This window comes from Mytilus galloprovincialis, chromosome 7, assembly GCF_965363235.1.
Source record: "Mytilus galloprovincialis chromosome 7, xbMytGall1.hap1.1, whole genome shotgun sequence".
In the NCBI taxonomy this organism is placed as follows: Eukaryota; Metazoa; Mollusca; class Bivalvia; order Mytilida; family Mytilidae; genus Mytilus; species Mytilus galloprovincialis.
This window is the reverse complement of record NC_134844.1, coordinates 17,608,080-17,626,850: the sequence shown is the minus strand read 5'-3', so window position 1 is coordinate 17,626,850 and position 18,771 is coordinate 17,608,080. Positions and strand designations below refer to the sequence as shown.

Genomic DNA, 18,771 nt, shown 5'->3' with positions numbered 1-18,771 from the left:
AAGAAAATGCTCAACAGGATATGGTTTTCATTGTTTTAGGAATTTTACTATGATTATCAACTTACCCTGATTTGAAACAATTCCACAAAAAACGGATTCGCTTTTAATTACTAAATCATATCTAAAGTCCTCATATAGTAGGTAACAAAAATGTTCGACAAGTACTTCACACAATTAGTCTATGAACTATGTTACATCTCTCTACAGAAACACTATTAGTTTTACTGGAAACGAGCTGTTAATAAAATCTTTAAATCATTGACTGATGTTCGTGATCTTTTGTTTGATAATTCAAATATTTTGATTACTTGTGTTGGATTAAACACAGTCCATTGGAAAGAGTATACAAAAAGCTACAATACACAGGTGTATATCAACCAAACTATCGATTTTAATTAATAAACCATTATGCTCACACAGGTTTTATTAAGTTACTTTTAAAAATCAAACGACTTCCGCTGAGTATACTGTTGGATGACGAACAAACGTCACCCATCTTTGCTGGAAAATGTTAATTGCTTCATTGTTTACTACTGCTTGATATCCGCACAAGTTATACAGTTCAGTTTTATTTTTGATTGAGTGTTTTAATATCAATACATTAACAGTGTCAGTAATGTTAAATAATATTTTTAATTTTCGATGCCATACTTGTAACTGAACTTTGTATATTTCTCTCTCCTTATAACTATGCACCAAATGAAACTATGTACAAACTAATTTACTAGTGATGTGTCATGTGCTAAATAGTGGTAAGGGTAAAAATTGAATTCTCAGGAAGACCCAAAGTAAATGGAGGAGTAGTCGTAATTATGATATAGGTTTGAACCTATGCAAGTTCACGGTACATACACATGTTAAAAATATGCTGCACATCCCTTGGAAAACAAAAAGTAGTCATATGCCAATTGATATTTTATCGTGTGTTATTCTATGTTGTGCTATTGTTTCAGAACATGGAAGAAGGTTTGGTATCATTAAAACGTTTAATTCAGCTGTAAATGTTTGCAACTGTCATAAGTCAGGAATCTGATGTACAGTAGTTGTCGTTCGTTTATGTAATTTATACGTGTTTCACGTCGTTTCTCGTTTTTTATATAGATTAGACCGTTGGTTTTCCCGTTTGAACGGTTTTACACTAGTAATTTTAGGGCCCTTTATAGCTTGTTGTTCGGTGTGAGCCTGGCTCCGTGTTGAAGGCCGTACATTGACCTATAATGGTTTACTTTTATAAATTGTTTTTTGGATGGAGAGTTGTTTCATTGGCACTCACACCACATCTTCCTATATCTATATAAACTTCCCATTCCAGGATAGGATTGTTTTCGCAACTCCGTAGTACACATGGCCCATTTCTATTTTTTAAAAATAAATTCACAAAAATACTGAACTCTGAGGAAATTCATAACGGAAAGTCCCTAATCACATGGCAAAATTGTCTATATTCAGAAAGGTATAATCTTTAAAGTTAATGTATAATATTTGTCTTAACCACCGTGAAACTGAGCAACTAGCCTTTGCACAAAGAACAACACCTTTTAAAAAAGTTTCGTGTGTCCTTAACAAGCGTTGGAATGTCAATTACAATAAGTAGTCCTATCACAATCGTCAATATCACTACGCCAACATATCCAATGCTTTGAGCAGAAACACGGTTATCTGGGGCGCTCGTTAATCTTCTTTTATACGATGACGTCTCTTTTTTGTCAACTGTTAGCTCTGTCTGCATTTTATCTATTTTTGCTTGTAATTCTTCTGTTGTTATAGAACTACTTGGAACTGAAGCAGAACATGGACAGTAGCATGTAGACGAAGATGTCCCACTCACAACATTGGATGTTGTCATTACTCCACTGCTTGATGTGGTAGCTGAAATATAAATATGTTTTGAAATTTCCTGTCAGCTCACTAATAAAAAAAAATCTTTTATTAGTGGAGCAAACAAATAAGGTTAGATTGCATCTACATTGATTTGGAACATTATTTTCATAAGTGAACGGAACCTGCCCAAACAACGTATAAAGAGGATCTGTGTAATTTTTTCAATGTCAAGTCAATGTCAGGAAAATGTAAGGCTGATTTATTTACTTTGAAGGGTTTAAAAATGACATCAATGTTAATGATGTTGTTACATTTCCCACTTGATGACTGAGTAATATAAAATATTACTCATTGTTATGGTTTAATAATCTAAAATCCAAACCTTCACGGTGTAAAATAGTTATAGGTACCATAATTAAAATATAATACGCCAGACGCGCGTTTCGTCTACACAAGACTCATCAGAGACGCTCATATCAAAACTGTTAAAAAGCCAAACAAGTAAAAAGTGTAAACACTTAAAACAAAACCCAAAACATCGATAAGATCCAGGCAAATATATACATAAATAAACATGTTCAATCTAATCAAAATATAGAACATGGATTTCGTTGTACTTCATACTCGTATGAATAAGTTTGAATTGATATTCAAATTCTTTGGAATTTCATTTGTTAATATCTTCAATTTAACCCTTAAGTGCTATAACTAAATAATTTTTTTAACGAAACACCTCTTTCCTTTAGACAACAAGAGGTTATTGACGAGCTATTGTTTTAATTTACACTTAGCACGCCTACCTTTCGTATGACAAAAAAAAAAAGACAACACTTATTACTCGTTAGTCAAAGACAAAAACCAAAAACCAAACATACAAACAATTTTAGTATGAAGATTTTGTTTAAAACACATACAGATCTCTACATTGTTTACTTTATTTCAAATGCATTGCAGCCCTTATTCGAATTTTCATTTCCAAGTCGTAAATGGGGAAAATGTGTAGTTATTTCTATTTCAAATATATATATTATACTTATACTAAGGCATGCATACATTGACTGCTGAGTAATTCTGTTGATATCATTGTCGGATCCGAACTGTAGACTGCAATATGTGTAGTTTCACTTAATGTTGACTTTGTTATATCGCTGCTGTATGATGACGATGACGTTGGACGAACAGATGACGAAGAGATCGGGCAATAATAGTTTGATATTAACGGTGTGGTGGATGAAGTGTTGTCATTTAATGTGAATATTTCTGAAATAAACCATAAAACGGTTATAGATATATAGATTTGTGATTTTTGGTTGGTAAACGTCAAGGGGATAATGTTTCATGCATGTTTTGATCGAGAACAATTAAACAATAAATACATTATGCAGCTCCTGTAATATAGATCGTTTGGTATTAATATCGTGGTAATTTGGACTGCTACCGAAGATGAGGGTACATTGGTTAAGAATAGAAACTTGACCCTACACCAGGCCACATCCATTCTACAGTCAAATGGGGTGTTAGATATTGACCAGTCGTATTTGTTCCCACGATTTCTTTTGATAATTCTTTTAAACAGTGCATACTTGTATACCATGTAAAAGTGTTTTTCTTTTATCAAAAATCCTTCATGGTGCATTATTAAAAAATCTAGAAGGCCATATCATATATAACTATGATTTTACCTTTTTACGTATGCTCAACTAAAAAAAATATTTCTTGGACGAATTGTTGCTTTGAGGGAACACATTCTCGATTAAAAAATATCAACAGTAACCATGTTACGCTAACACAGTTTCACATTGATTATGACGAGCTAAATGGTATAAAAAGAGCACCTGTCTTCTGTGACATTACTATACATATATGTGTGCACTATGATTAAATAAATGTTGATTTGTTGATTTATTTATTATATAAAACACTCGTATTTCATTGCTTGTTTTGCCTCAAGATAAAACAAGGAAACTTAGTTTTTTATTGTTTTGTTTAACTCGTATACATTTTGTACAACGTTAAAATAGACTCGTATTAAAACGACATTTATAAAGTATAACTGTTATCCTTTCGTTCGTTTGTCAGTCCGTCCGTCCTTGCGTTCGTCTGTTCGTTCATCTGTTCGTCCGTCTGTTCCACTTCAGGTTAAAGGTTGTTGTCGAGGTAGTTTTCGATCAACTTGAAACTTAGTACACATGTTCCCTATGATCTTTTAAATCTAAACGCCAAACAATATATTTTCCCCATTTTCACGCTTCCTTGAACATATTTGGGTTTTAGGCGAACATATTTGTTATTTACATATAATCATTTGTTGCAGACGTGTTTTTTTTTTGACTTGTTGATTTGTATGTTTTGAGGACACGATTTATTAATTTTAAAAAGTATAGACGATTGGAATGCAGCGTTACAAAATTTTTCGATCTGTGTGTAGCAAGATAGTAGAAAAATTGCTAAGCTCTATCTTTTTCATAATGAAATTATGAAATTTGAAACATACTGTTTAAGTATACAAGGTTAGTCTCTCTACTTAATTCTAAACCATTAGAGTAATCGTAATAATATCTGTAACAATCTGTCTTATAGTTGGGTTCTAGTTGAAATGCTACACATCCGGAAGTTAAACACAAATCTGCACATTCTTCATACGGTTTTGGTGATACCACTCCATCAGTAGATTCATCTGACCCTATTATGTCAAGGGGCATTTCTGCTGCTAGCTCGCTAGCTGTAAACTCGTCGAAACAATCAGCAACAGCTGAAAAAGCAAAGCAAAGTTTAAAGTTTATGCATATTGAATAAAACAACGTTATAGATACATTACAAGAATGAAATATTTTAATTTTGTAGTCCTATCATACTTATATTCTTATTTTGTATTGCTGGATCTGCGATTTTGTTATAGTTTCTGTCGACGAAACGGTTTTTTTTCATAGATAGCAAAATTATCAGCACCGAACTGGAAATTTTTCTTTCGAGATATCATCGACTGAAAATATTACCGCTGACGAATCGTGTGTAAATTAAACAAAAAAACGTCGTAAACATTTTTTAATGCGATATTTTCTATGATTATCTTTTTAGGTCTCGCCGCGATATAGCCTTTTTGTGTTAATGTGGCGTAAAGCAAACAACAAGCGATCAATCAATCAACTCATACTGGCAGCATTTAATGTGTTTGTTGTTTTGCTTATTGTGTTTTCTTCGTTCATACTAAAAGGTGGATATCGGTACTTTAATGCTACTTTACTTTTATTTGCGTATGTATAGTATGGCTGTATGGATAAAGTTCTCTGCATTCAATTGAGATTTCGTATAAATCTATTAAAAATGTAAAGTCCACAATAAATGGTGGTTTCAGGAAGATACACAATCTTTACATTTGCGACGATATATATATATGTGTGTAAATTGACACGCGTTCAGATCTTTTCGGCGTGTATGCAAGCTGGACCAATTTACATATATCCTCACCTTCAAACGTATCTTCACATATGAATGGTTGTGTAGTGGTACATGATTGTATAGAGAACATTTGGTCTGTATAGTTAAATGTCACACAACCTTCTGAGTTTCCAGTTGACGCTGACCATTGATCATTATTTGTAGTATACTCATCACATGTATCCCATAGTAAGCGAACTGGATTAATTTCTTGATGAAGTCCAATCCATAATGTTTGACTGATAAAAAGACGAAGAGAGTTGATATGAATTAAGAAAACATTCACATTGAATTGTATGACTTATTTTGTCTCCATCCAAAATGACAGCACTCTCAAAAACCTTTTTCAGTAGTTAGGTAAATATACATTTTTGAAATGATAAATAATTATGTTCAGTTTTCGGAAATGCTGAATTTTGTTCATCACTATAGTTTCCGCGCAATCCCATTATCATAAATATATATAATTTCATGACAATTTTTCATTCATTACATTGTATGAATTGTACTTCCTTAACATTCGACCGGAATAACAAAAAGAACACCACAAGTAACAAAATACAAACTAAATCTATGTATGGGTTATGTCTCCTATGTGAACACATTCTATAACTGAACTAAATACCTGATTGGATTATGGTCTGGTGTGACTAATTCAACATAATGTGGCATAAAAGTATCCGATATATTAGTGATTTCGATTGAACTATCGATGATAAGTAAAGTTCTGTTGGTCCTTTCACATATTTCTCGAGCTGATGCCCATGAAACAGCTGTATAATGGTAATGGTATCGACACAGATGGCGTGTATCTAAAATATTAATAATGTATAGGGATATTGACAGGGAGTATGAAGTCAATATCACATATGAAGCCCGAATAACAACTATATAGTGTCCTGATTTCAAACAGTTTATGATCACATGGTATATGGGGTCGTATTCCTTGTTAATTGAACAACTTTTACAAATTGCAGAATAAGCTAGTATATTTCATTCCAGTTACATATATATATGTTACATATATATATATATGTATAATATCAATGTTATGTTCATGTACTTTCAAGTTTTGAAAAAATCAGAAACTGTCAGGTTTGTCTTTATTTTATGATGATTTTTCAGAATTTTTTTCTTTTTTTTTTAGAATTAAACGATTTTGCTAAAGTTAAAAGTGAACGACCTCTAAACTACACATATGTCAGTTTTGTAGCATTTATGTAGAAAATAAAAATAATGACAAATAAATACTCATTCATTTAAGTTCATTTGTTAAAATAGAAACTACAACGATTACTGTAACGGAGTATATTATTAAAAAAAACTCAATATCAATAAAACTACTTCGAATAGTATTGATTATTAAATTCAAATCAAATTTCTATATTCAATTAAAAGTATACTCACAATCTAATGCGTCTGTTAAATTGAGATATAACGTTATAACACTCAGAAGAGTTAATGCCACCATTCCCTGGAAAAGACAAGTAGTGTTCACTCAATAATTTTACAATCCCTTTCACCAATTGAAGTAAAAGAGGGACGAACGATACCAGAGGGACAGTCAAACTCATAAATCGAAAATAAACTGACAACGCCATGGCTAAAAATGAAAAGGACAAACAGACAAACAATAGTACACACGACCAACAACGAAAACTAAAGAATAAACAACACCAACCCCACCAAAAACTAGGGGTGATTTCAGGTGCTCCGGAAGGGTAAGCATATCCTGCTTCACATGTGGCACCCGTCGTGTTGCTCATGAGATAACAAGTGAATGTTGAGGCTTAAAAGACATCAAGTAATGTCAACGATAACATAATTGCGACAAAGCACTCTAATCTAATTTATTACTATTATCAACCAGAGGAACTAGAAAAGTGTAACTTGAAAATAATTTACGTTAAGGGAAAAAAGTTTCAGCGAAACATTAAAAAGATAATAGATAAACGAAGATATTCTTTATTTGTATTGATTTATTGTATTTTGCTTATCGTCCAGTGGCAATTATTCAGGACAATATGTGCCTCTTGTATGTTTGTGATCGAAATGTATATTTCATTAAAACGAGCCAATGCTAGTCGTATCCTCAAAAGTTGGCAATGAAAGTTTACTGACACTTAAATTCAACAAGATTATGAACCCCAAAACGTGTTGATAATTTATATTTCTCTCTCACTGGCAAACCCAATAAAAAACCAATGCTCTGTCTGGTAATGTATATTGTTTAACTAGATTTGTTGCAGAACAATTATCAGAATGAAACACATATTTTAGTTATGTAACTCATATCTGTTTTCTAAACAGCAATTAATTGTTTTTCAATCCAGTGTGGCTTGTCACTTCAAGTGTATCGTCTATATTCTTGAATGTGTTTTATTTGCATTTTATCAATTAATTATTTTTGTTTCTGTTTTGAAATCGGACACAAAGTCAATGAGATATCAGAATTCACTATGCGTGTCTATTTCGTCAGAAATTTCAAGACAAAAAGACGATCATATTTACATTAACTTAAGCCAGATCACTCTGTAAATGGAATTCAATTAACTTTAGATCAATTTTTTTCACCAATTCGACCACTTTTAATTTGTGTTCATGTGACCATCAATTCAACCAAATAGCTAGAGATTAAAAGGAAAATAATGTCAACATTGATAGTCAAACAAAGGTGAACCACGTCGTTGCCTGATTCAACACACAAACAAATCTTTCGCAAACAGGTAACGCATTAATTATTGATTTATTGTTGATAACGCAACGTCCTCGCGTTGATTAACTTATTTTCTAACAATAACATGAAATAAAACGGACCTTTAACAATCCAATTGCATGAGGACGCAATCTATTCATGTGTATGTTCATATCGGGTTGTGTGACCGTAGTATTCGGAGGAAATCTGGATAGCTAATTTAATTTGATGGCGTCTTTACTAATGATGATAAGTAAACTTCTGTTGGTTCTTTCACATATTCCCGAGCTGATGCCCATGATACAGCTGTATATTGGTAATTGTAACGACACATATGGCGTGTATCTAAAATATTAATAATGTATAGGGATAATGACAGGGAGTATGAAGTCCATATCACATGTGAAGCCCGAATAACAGTTATATAGTGTCCTGATTTCGAACAGTTTATGATCACATATATGGGGTCGTATTCCTTGTCAATTAAACCAATTTAAAAAATTGCAGAATAAGCTAGTATATTTCAAATCAGACACAAAGTCAATGATATAACAGAATTCACTATGCGTGTCTATTTCGTCAGAAATGTCAGGATAAAATAAACGATCATATTTACATTAACTTACGCCAGATCACTCTGTAAATGGAATTCAATTAACTTTAGATCAATTTCTTCACTATGAAATTTTATTCAGATTTTATCACATAAAATGATATGTCAAAACAGAATCCCACCCTGTTTCAGCTAAAATAGATCTCCGGTTAAATAGAAGAGACTATTTATGTTGTAGTGCATATATACGCGAGAGTGTACCGTCAAGAGAAAAAATTTTTGTTAAATTTGACATCAAATCTTCCTTTCGAAATGTTAGTAAAAAATACACCCGTGCACCTTCCAGCGCCCTTTTGCCATTTCTTGCCCAGTTTTCTACAATCATGTTATTATGTGAAACATATATCAATCATTGGTGATATTAAAGGGTCACTATCTACGTACGAGATAAGAAAAAAAAAGAGAATATGATTTCGTTTGGTTCAATCATTAGTAAAAGTGAAATAATGAAATAATAATTCGTTTTTAGCAGCCAATTTGGTTCAATTTTGTCAAACCAAGCAAAGAAATATCGCTAATGAATTAATTACTTGCAAATGAATTATTCGACCACTTTAAATTTGTGTTCATGTGACCCTCGATTAAACCAAATAGCTAGAGATTCAAAGGAAAATAATGTCAACATTGATAGTCAAACAAAGGTGAACCACTTCGTTGACTGATTCAAGTCACAAACAGATCATTTGCATACAGGTAACCCATTAATTATGGATTTATTGTTGATTACTCAACGTCTTCGCGTTGATTAACTTATATTCACAATAACATGAAATAAAACAGACCTATAACAATCAAATCGCCTGAGGACGCAATCTATTCATGTGTATGTTCATATCGGGTTGTTTAACCGTCGGTAGTATTCGGAGGAAATCTGGATAGCTGATTTGATGGCGTCTGTACTAAAATACACACGAATTCCACATATATGTATTATCGAGTACATGTTTTGTTTACTGTTTATTTCAGACTTATTGTAATTTGGATATACGTTTTAGTATGTAATAAATAAAATTTGAGAATTTTAGTCACATAGGTGACCATGTATTTGACAGCTAGTGCCTCTTTAAAAAAATCCAATGATTAAAAACAAGTCTACAAATAACAAGCAGCAGAATTAATATATATTAGATATTAAGCTAAGAAAGAAATGAGTGCTATTGCTTAATACAAGTAAGTCCAAAAACAAGCAAATCCAATAACACACACTAAAGATATTCAGCACGTATATAATGTCTACAAGATGAGAAATTTCTTTTGAATTTAACTGTAGAACTTATATATATGTTTTAGTTGAAAATCTTATAGCTGATAGTAAATAGCATTTGTATCTGATTGTTGTTAAAAACAAATATAATAATTAACTTATCATACATACCAGGACGGAATTTTGTATAAGAACCATACGCGCGTTTCGTCTACAAAAGACTCATCAGTGACGATCGAATAAAAAAATTAAAAAAATGTCAAATTAAGAACGAAGTTGAAAAGCATTAATTACAAGAAATGTTGCCAAATTTCAAGGTATAATCAAATATGAACATTCCCTTAAATGTACTAAACCTGACAAACGGAATGACAAGCGGTAACTGTTATATGTTTGTCTAAAAGCAGTCGTCTTCCGAGGAAAAGGTTCGGTTGTGTTTAGCTTTCTTAATTGCCAACTTGTTTGACAGTTGGAAATGCATATAGTTCAGTGTTAATTTTCCTCGGAGTTCAGTGTTTTAGTGAATTTACTTTTTTTTGTATATTAAAATGAATACATCAAATTCTACAATGTTCTACTAAAGAGAGAAATATACCTACATGATATCAAAACTTTCAGCTTAATTTTTTAGTAAAATTCCATAGATTTACTGAAATATTGCTTGAGGATAGGTCACTCATAATTTTGTCAAGCTACAGATTGTACGGATTATTAAGTGGGAAACATCATCAGGTAAAAAGAAGTTAAGCTAAATGATAGAATATTAAAATAAAATGCGAGAAGATAGCTTATAGAAAATGATTTGTGAATATCAAAAGAAAAGATAGGGTACGTTTCTTGTCGACATAAATACAAGAGGGACGAAAGATACCAAAGGGACAGTCAAACTCATAAATCAAAAATAAACTGACAACGCCATGGCTAAAAATAAAAAGGGCAAACAGACAAACAATAGTACACATGATGCAACATAGAAAACTAAAGAATAAACAACACGAACCCCACCAAAAACTAGGGGTGATACATTTAACATTTGTTTTATCTATATTTCTTTAAAAATGCCAATTTAGAATTATCAAAAATCAATCAAAAATAATCTAACCTTGTAAAAATATTATATCATTTATAAGTTTAAATCTAATAAAGTTTGAAAAACTTGGGCCCCTTGGTTGGCCCCCTGGGTAACTTATGATTGATGTCACAGGTTATAATTAATAAAATATGTTGAAAATATTAAAAAAAAAATCTTATGAATTTGTGCATAGGTTCTCTATTATTTCCAATCCAAAATGGCGAAAGAAACTCTTTCCTTACTACACATAATTGATTTCACATGTGTAATATATTCGAAATTTGTAAAATTTTGCATAAACTAAAGCTTGAAAAACTTCTTTCGTATAGTTTAAAATTTATGACAAAGCACAGTATTACATGAAACTAACAGATGGCAAATCAATAAAAAAACAATTTTGAATTAAACTTAATTGCTTTAATTTGGAAAATTGTGGTTTTATTAATTTTAGATACTATATAGGGCGTAAACTGATAAATATTTTATTATGTAACCTTATAAAAACGTGTATCGTTAGATGAATCTTTAATACTCCGTTTAAACTATAAAATGTGTGCTAAATAGAAATACGAATATTATCTTTTGTGTTGGTACAATGCAATTTTGACAATTTTTTTTCTAGGTGCCAAACCCATGTCGGTAAAACGATTTGATAGAACGGTGAAATTTTGACATCAATTCATTAACTTCTCAATGTTCTCCTATAATCAATGTTTTATATGAACTTAAATTAATTTATTTCTCAGCTCAGAGTAGTCATATTGTTAAGCATCAATTCTATATAATGAATTTTATAGGAACACATATGCCTAACTGTCATACCAATTTACATTATCTGGTCCGCTGCCATATATACTTCTGACAAAATGAAACATATCATTATGCGACTGCGTATTGCAATTGCAATTGTTATTTAAATGCTTAGAAATGGTATATGATAACTAAACCAGACTGATACGAACTTTGGTATGAGTTGTCTGTTGTTTCTCTATGGGAATAGAAAAAAAAATCAAACGGTTTGTTTATTAACAAGAGATTTGAATCGTAAATCAATATAGTATTCTAATTATGTCTCGTTATACCTCAGGTTTTAAAAAAACTATAATTGTTTTCAAATTCTCGATATTAATAAAAATTTAATTGGATTCTTCAAACTGGTAAACATCTAATAAAATTACCAATAGTGTTGATCAAAGACGATAGACAATATGTGCAAATACACTGATATTCAAATTTCCTAGTTCATATTTAACTATTTATTAATGATTTCAAAAAACATAATTCAAATCAAATAATGCCACTACTTTTTATGTGGCAAGTTTCGAAAATAGAAAAAAACAAATGTGTTCTCATCATCATCCACTTTCTAGTTAAAAGTCAGGTTATGTCTGGTTGAAAGGTTATTTTGGTAATTAACATAAATTACCTTTACAACGTGAATTTGACTTTGATTTAACTTTTAATTAACAAATAGATCCGAATAAATGCGGTTCTTATATTTTGTCAAACATCTTATATTTATTTTAATTATTTCCTTCGAATTTTAATTGTAACATTTATTGTTTTGGAAAAATGAAAAATATATAACCTTACCTCTCATAAAACTGCAATTACATATAAACATAAGGTACAATTATTACATGCATGTGTGAACATGCAATTGTTTTAATAATACAATATTTGATGTGTTATTCCGTTGATTAAATTTATAAATATTAGGGTTTGAACAATAGTAAGGCGGTAAAGATTTCTCTTTTCTAACTCAAATATTTAACAACTTATAATGTATTGGTACTAGTCACCAACGCCTATCGAGTCACAAAAGTCTCTCGGTAAACTCTGCCACCTTCCAGATTAAATCGTTATATGGTGACTACCACATATATTTGTTTACAAGAAATTATAATTATATAAAAGAATGGACAAAATACACACAGAAAATTCACGAAATCAAATTTGTAACAGTATGAAATAATTCTTTAATCTGATTGATTCGGTCAATTGTTTTTATGGTTTAAAATTCTGTATGATAAAACTTACAATTATAAACGACCTCTGTCCTTAGTATTATTATTATCACATTATTATACATGAAGTTTAAATAATTATCCTAAAATAGTTTCTTGGTGTTATGCTAAAAATCTACACTTTACAATTAGAAACATCAATTAAAACTAATATTTTAGGCGTCATTTAATCCTAACGCTGTCGCCTACTACAACAAATTTTATAAGCATGGATTTACATCATCCTTTGTTTATTGTTTACATATTGTCTATAGTAGAAAATCAGTCCTTAAGGAATTAGAAGTAAATTATTGGAACTTAATAATCCTTTCATATTTCGAATGAAGAACCAAGAACAATATCATTTAATTTGTATGGATTAACTAAATGTTTTGTGGATGATATCATGACCATTTTCAGGCGTTGAGGCTTCACAAATTGACACATATGTGACAGTGTTCCTTTTTCTAAAGCACTACACTCAGCCATGATCAGGGACAAATCTCGCAGTTATATCATGAATAAAAACAATATAATTTTCATTGCAACAAAAGGTGTCATTTCTAGATGCTTTTGTTGCATTATAATATAAAAGGTGAAAATCCCTGAAGATTAATAAGTATACCATTTAATGCATATACTAAGTACACACTTGCTGACATTAGACAATACTCAATTGTAATGACATGTACTCATGTTGAGTGATTTTAATTACTGTTTCTAACATAGACATTAGTTATCTAAAATAACGATGGGAAAATTAAAAATGTTCATGCATTATTGACAATTTGATTAGAATTATGATACAATCCCTCTTTTGATTCTCCAGTAATAATCTGTATTTTTAATATAGTCATGACGCAGTTTATGAGTGTTCAGTTGTAGAGATGTTCTTGCTATTATCGGTTATAACGTTATAACCCTTTTGTATTTCTACTAGTTGTTATATAATATCTTATTCATTTGAAAGTCTTAAGGTTTCTTACTAAATCATGTTTTAAAAATTTTACATATTTGGCCAAAAATAGGTTTTGATTAATCAAAATGAGTCTCTTAGTGCTTTTTTTTAAAACAGTATTATTCATATTACTTTTTATATGCATTTATCATGTATACTATCTATTCGATTTAAGTTGCAGTCATGTGATTATATTAATGCATCGTTCTCTGTATTGAGACTGCATCCACAATTGTCTGTAAACTTCAAAGCTGTCTTGCCGTTAATTTGTACAATGTTTCTTTTGCGATTGAAAACAATTTTCAGTACTAAATGATAATCCTGGTACCTTTGATAACTATATTCAGTAAGTCTGTACGAAATGCGAACCAACTTCTTCGGTCATACTAACACACATACTTGTTGGTCAGATATATTTGCCAATGATCTGCCCAAATGTGTTCTTAAAGCAAACTTGATGAATGAGGCAAAGGTCACTTAAACTTATTGCCTAGTGACATAGTAAACAGTTGAATTCAGAGTACTAGATAATTTGTCTAATTTACGGTATCGAAATGTGTTCCTTTTCGTATGTTGATAGTAAAATGATTCGCACGCTTTCATGGTAATTGATTTTTAATTTATAATAATATGAACATTTTTTTCTAGAATTTACAACTGCTTGTTTTTGCCTGAGAGAAAATATTTTGGTTAAGTTAATTCAACAATTTGTCAAAGATACCAGGCCAATAATAGGGTACACAATAAAAGCTATACGTTATATAAATTGCATGCGTCCGAAGATCTTTCCTGGATCTACTTTCATCAGAAACGCTCAAAGCCAAATGTTTGAACGCAAAGTACTATAATAAGAACAATACTATGTGTTTTGATGCCAAATCGAAGAACACTCAAAATTCGAACAAATACAATTCCATTCTCATTCACTATCTCATGCTCATTTAAATATGATCGACAGTGAGTCCATGTATGATGCAAGAGTATTTCATATGCAGATGTGCGGGTTTAGACGTTTTGATGGGGCAAACTCGGTTAACTCGTACGTATAAAGCATTTCACAACTTAAAATGTCTAACCACAGATGTTCATTTCGTTTTAATGGTTTTGTTTTATTTTCAAAGGGAAAACATTTCTAGTAATGTTAAAGGTATATAAATTATAGTATTTGAAACTAATCATAAGCAAAAGGAACAACAAGCAAAACAAGCACGATTTGAAAATAAAAGTTCTATTGAAAAACGAAGAAATAAACGAATACTTGATTAAAATTACGAACTTCATAGATCGATATTCCTTTACTAAATTTATCAAAAGTGAATATATAGATTTTGCTGTATTCATCGGCACTTAATACCAAACGAGTTCCTTTACAATTTCATCTCGATTTGAGCATGCATGCATACTTTCTAAATAGTTTTACACGCACAATATTACACGTGTGAATTATTATTATGAATTGTATAGGTTCAGTACTTATATAGCAATACTACCGGATCGATATATATGAAAGATTGAATATTGAGATTTGTTATTCAACTCGTTATAGTTTGCGGTTTTATCCGTTGTCTCACAGAGGATATAAATAAACAGAGGAAACACCATCTGGAGTTATAGAAAATACTTATTGAAATATTTGCTTATCGTTCTGCTGTTCATGCTTTACGTCAGATTTTAATAACAGTTATATTTGCTAGAATTCATTGAATTCCAATTGTATTTTTAAATTTAACAATGTAATCTTCAGGAGGTTATGAAGTATATTGAAATAATCCGGTTAAACCTTATGAGTGTTAGAGCAAGCGAGACGACATTGGCATAAGAATCGGCAGTGGGTACCAGAAGATGAATCAATAGGAGATATACTTGAACGGTTATAATCAGTGGTAAAAGAGTTTAAACTTGAATTGGAATTCTTAATTTGCCCACTGTCATATTTCTGATTGGTACAGGTATTTTCTTATGTTACAAATAGAAGAAGAACCTGGTTTTATAGCTAGATAAACCACTGAATTTTACGACAATACACAAAACGTTCAACAAAAAAATCAAATCATAAAAGACTCATAGAGCAGCCAATGTCGGTTGAAGAGGTCGCATCCGTAGTTTTTACACAATAACATAACTGTTTGTTTTGAATGTTATTTGCAAAGAGTATAACCAAACAAAGTGAATACCAAAACAAAAACCCGGCTTTAAAGCAAATTTCAAAGTATCTGCGAGACAGTAAAATAACAATATACCTCCTACTCATCAAATACTTATACATTTTACACACTTTTACTACAACAAAAGAATACATGTTTGAAACCTGAGTTGACAAATGACAAAAAGGAAATTTGCATATGAAAATTGTAAATATTGCATACGTTCATTACGAGTTTATACACATGAAAACGGATGTTTTTCTGACGAAAACGGACATTACAATAATAAACAACAGGCATCTTATTTATTTAGAGGTGGAATCGTAAATATTATTGTCATTGAAATTTCAGACGTTATTGGAAAGATAGCATCTTGTATAATTGAAGGATCATAATGAAGTGCTCTGTTAAAGGACGGAAAATCAATGATAAGTTTTAAATAAATTCTATAATCAGTTTACAAAAATACTTTGCATGATTCCTTTTATCGTCGGAACTTATAATATTTCAATTAAGATGAATAACTACCTCTTCATCACAACTGGATTATTTAGATGAAGCATGATGCTCTACTTTGCAGGTATTGTTAAAAACAATAAAGGTGTATGGCTTTGAATCTATTTGACGTTTGCCTTCTTCAACGATTCACAACATAAAAGGAACATTTTGTGATAAGAAGATGGAGCGATTTCATTAGGAAGTTGCATATAAATAGTATCAAGGGAAAATTTCTGATAATTGAAATCAACTCGCTTTCTATATACAATATGCTTTATGATAACATATTGCTATTTTAACGTTTTTAAACAATTGAAAAATTTGATGAGCAAAGAATTCAATAAGAAACCGTTAACACAACTGCAAATAATAAATTTGATGAACAAAGAATTCAATAAGAAACTGTTAACACAAATACAAATCATAAAACCATAGAAAAAGAAAAGCAAGCTATAATATTACATAAATTTTGAAGCACCAATGGTTATCAGGAAATCTGAAAAATTCAGAGTAAGCAACTAACAGGGGTGTCTTCATATATAAATTGACATGTGGTAGACGTGAATGTCAACATTATACTGAATTTATGAACTGGTGTATTCTCACAAAATGGTGTGTGACACAAGACCGCCTTCCTCAATGTAATACGGATAACAACTGTAATAGACACAAAATTATGGAATTTGTCGATCGATTCAATGCATCTGTGTCTTAGCTCATTAGAGACCTGTTGTAATGGCCATAGATCTGAACAAACCAGAAAAGACGACTGATGGAACAATTTACATTGTGTGTCATATTCCAGCTTTGATATATAAGACAGAATTTGGCTTCGCATGGCGAGGTGTGCATGCAATGCATGAGACGCTTTCCACTTCTACGCACCTGAATGTAGTTCTTACGAATTCATAAGTTTCTTTTCGATCCGTATTTATATTCTCATGAATTAAAAAGAAAAGAACATTGATAGAAAAGTTAGTAGTTACCACAATGACACTGAACAGTCATATTTTGAAGGATAACCGAAAGTATATCCCCCTCCCCCTTTGTTATGACGAAAAGACAAGTCCAAAATAACGCTACAGAAAACTTACGACTATACAACACGAATTCGATCAACACTACTGTTTGCATCTGTTTTAAAACTTGTATTTACTAAAAAAAATTTATAATATGATAATTTTATACTTACTTTTTTCAAGCTATATTCAAACATAAACGTTATTTTGTTCAATGAGGAAAATGCTGGTAGGATTATTAACATTCGATACACATGATGGACAAATAGTCTGAATAAAATAGATATTTCTATTAATTTATATCAGCTAGTAATCCACGTTGACTGCAGAAAGCAATATTCAAATTATTTGAATATCCCAAAATCTAAATGATTTTCCTTTAAATTTTAAATTCAATATTACTGTTATTATTGTCGCTTAATGAAACTGATATCACTGATTAAAAAATAATTTGCCAATGACAATATGTATCTACAAGAGATCATTCTAAAATCCATGTATGTATCGATAATGAAATTCAATTTTAAATTATACATTACTGCACATAGATATCATCCGAAAACGGTATTCCCTTATGATACAATACTATTCTACTTTAATGTTTGCATATGCCAATATATCTGACTGACACAGGTAAAAGGTAGGCACGCAGACCAATCATTTTCAGAATATATTCGAATGACGTTCGGAACTTTTGATGAAGGTGACCTTGCAACAATGCAGAAAATCGTTCTTACCATTTTCGTAAGTCAATACAAATTACGGAAATAATTGTCAGTTGGTTTAAGGTAACTGTTTGAAACACAGCATGAATATAATTATCAAAATTTGGGATGATCAACATATCATCAGGAGAGACTGGTGAAAAATTATTATTACCCGAAACCCTATGTATTGAAAGGGTTGTACAGAAATTGTACAAATTTTCCATGTAGAGGTCGTTTTTCGAACATTACAATATATTGTAGTAACCATTTTCTTTTTTGCTCTCAGTAAAGGTTAATATGAATAGTTTTGAATACTACAAAGGTCTTAATCAAAAAGCGGGTGTTAAATACAATATTTTTCTGACTACTTATAATTGAAATCATGTCTGTCAAATTGCACGAAAATTTCTCATGGGATTGTTTGAAAAATGAGCTTTCAGTCAATATGTTACAATAATAGTTATAGAAAACAGCATAATTATTTATGTATACTGATATTATATCATAAAAACATGAAAACGAAATTTGACTGTTAATACAAATGTTGAAACTCATATTTGAAGCCTTAGACACCAATGACCGTTTCTTCTTCCTAC

At 30.9% G+C, this 18,771-nt stretch overlaps 1 protein-coding gene across 1 annotated transcript in view; it reads right to left on the bottom strand.

The window, feature by feature from the left end:
- Positions 1–1,339: 1,339 nt before the first annotated feature.
- LOC143084430 (uncharacterized) overlaps positions 1,340–18,771 on the bottom strand; it is a 37,288-nt gene continuing 19,856 nt past the window's right edge. Inside the window, exons 2-7 of the mRNA XM_076260797.1 lie at positions 6,667–6,733; positions 5,885–6,071; positions 5,290–5,498; positions 4,316–4,573; positions 2,875–3,081; positions 1,340–1,869 (exon numbers count right to left, since the gene is read on the bottom strand). Coding sequence (XP_076116912.1) covers positions 1,511–1,869; positions 2,875–3,081; positions 4,316–4,573; positions 5,290–5,498; positions 5,885–6,071; positions 6,667–6,730 — 1,284 coding nt within the window. The 5' untranslated portion in view covers positions 6,731–6,733 and the 3' untranslated portion in view covers positions 1,340–1,510. The remainder of the gene's footprint in view (positions 1,870–2,874; positions 3,082–4,315; positions 4,574–5,289; positions 5,499–5,884; positions 6,072–6,666; positions 6,734–18,771) is intronic.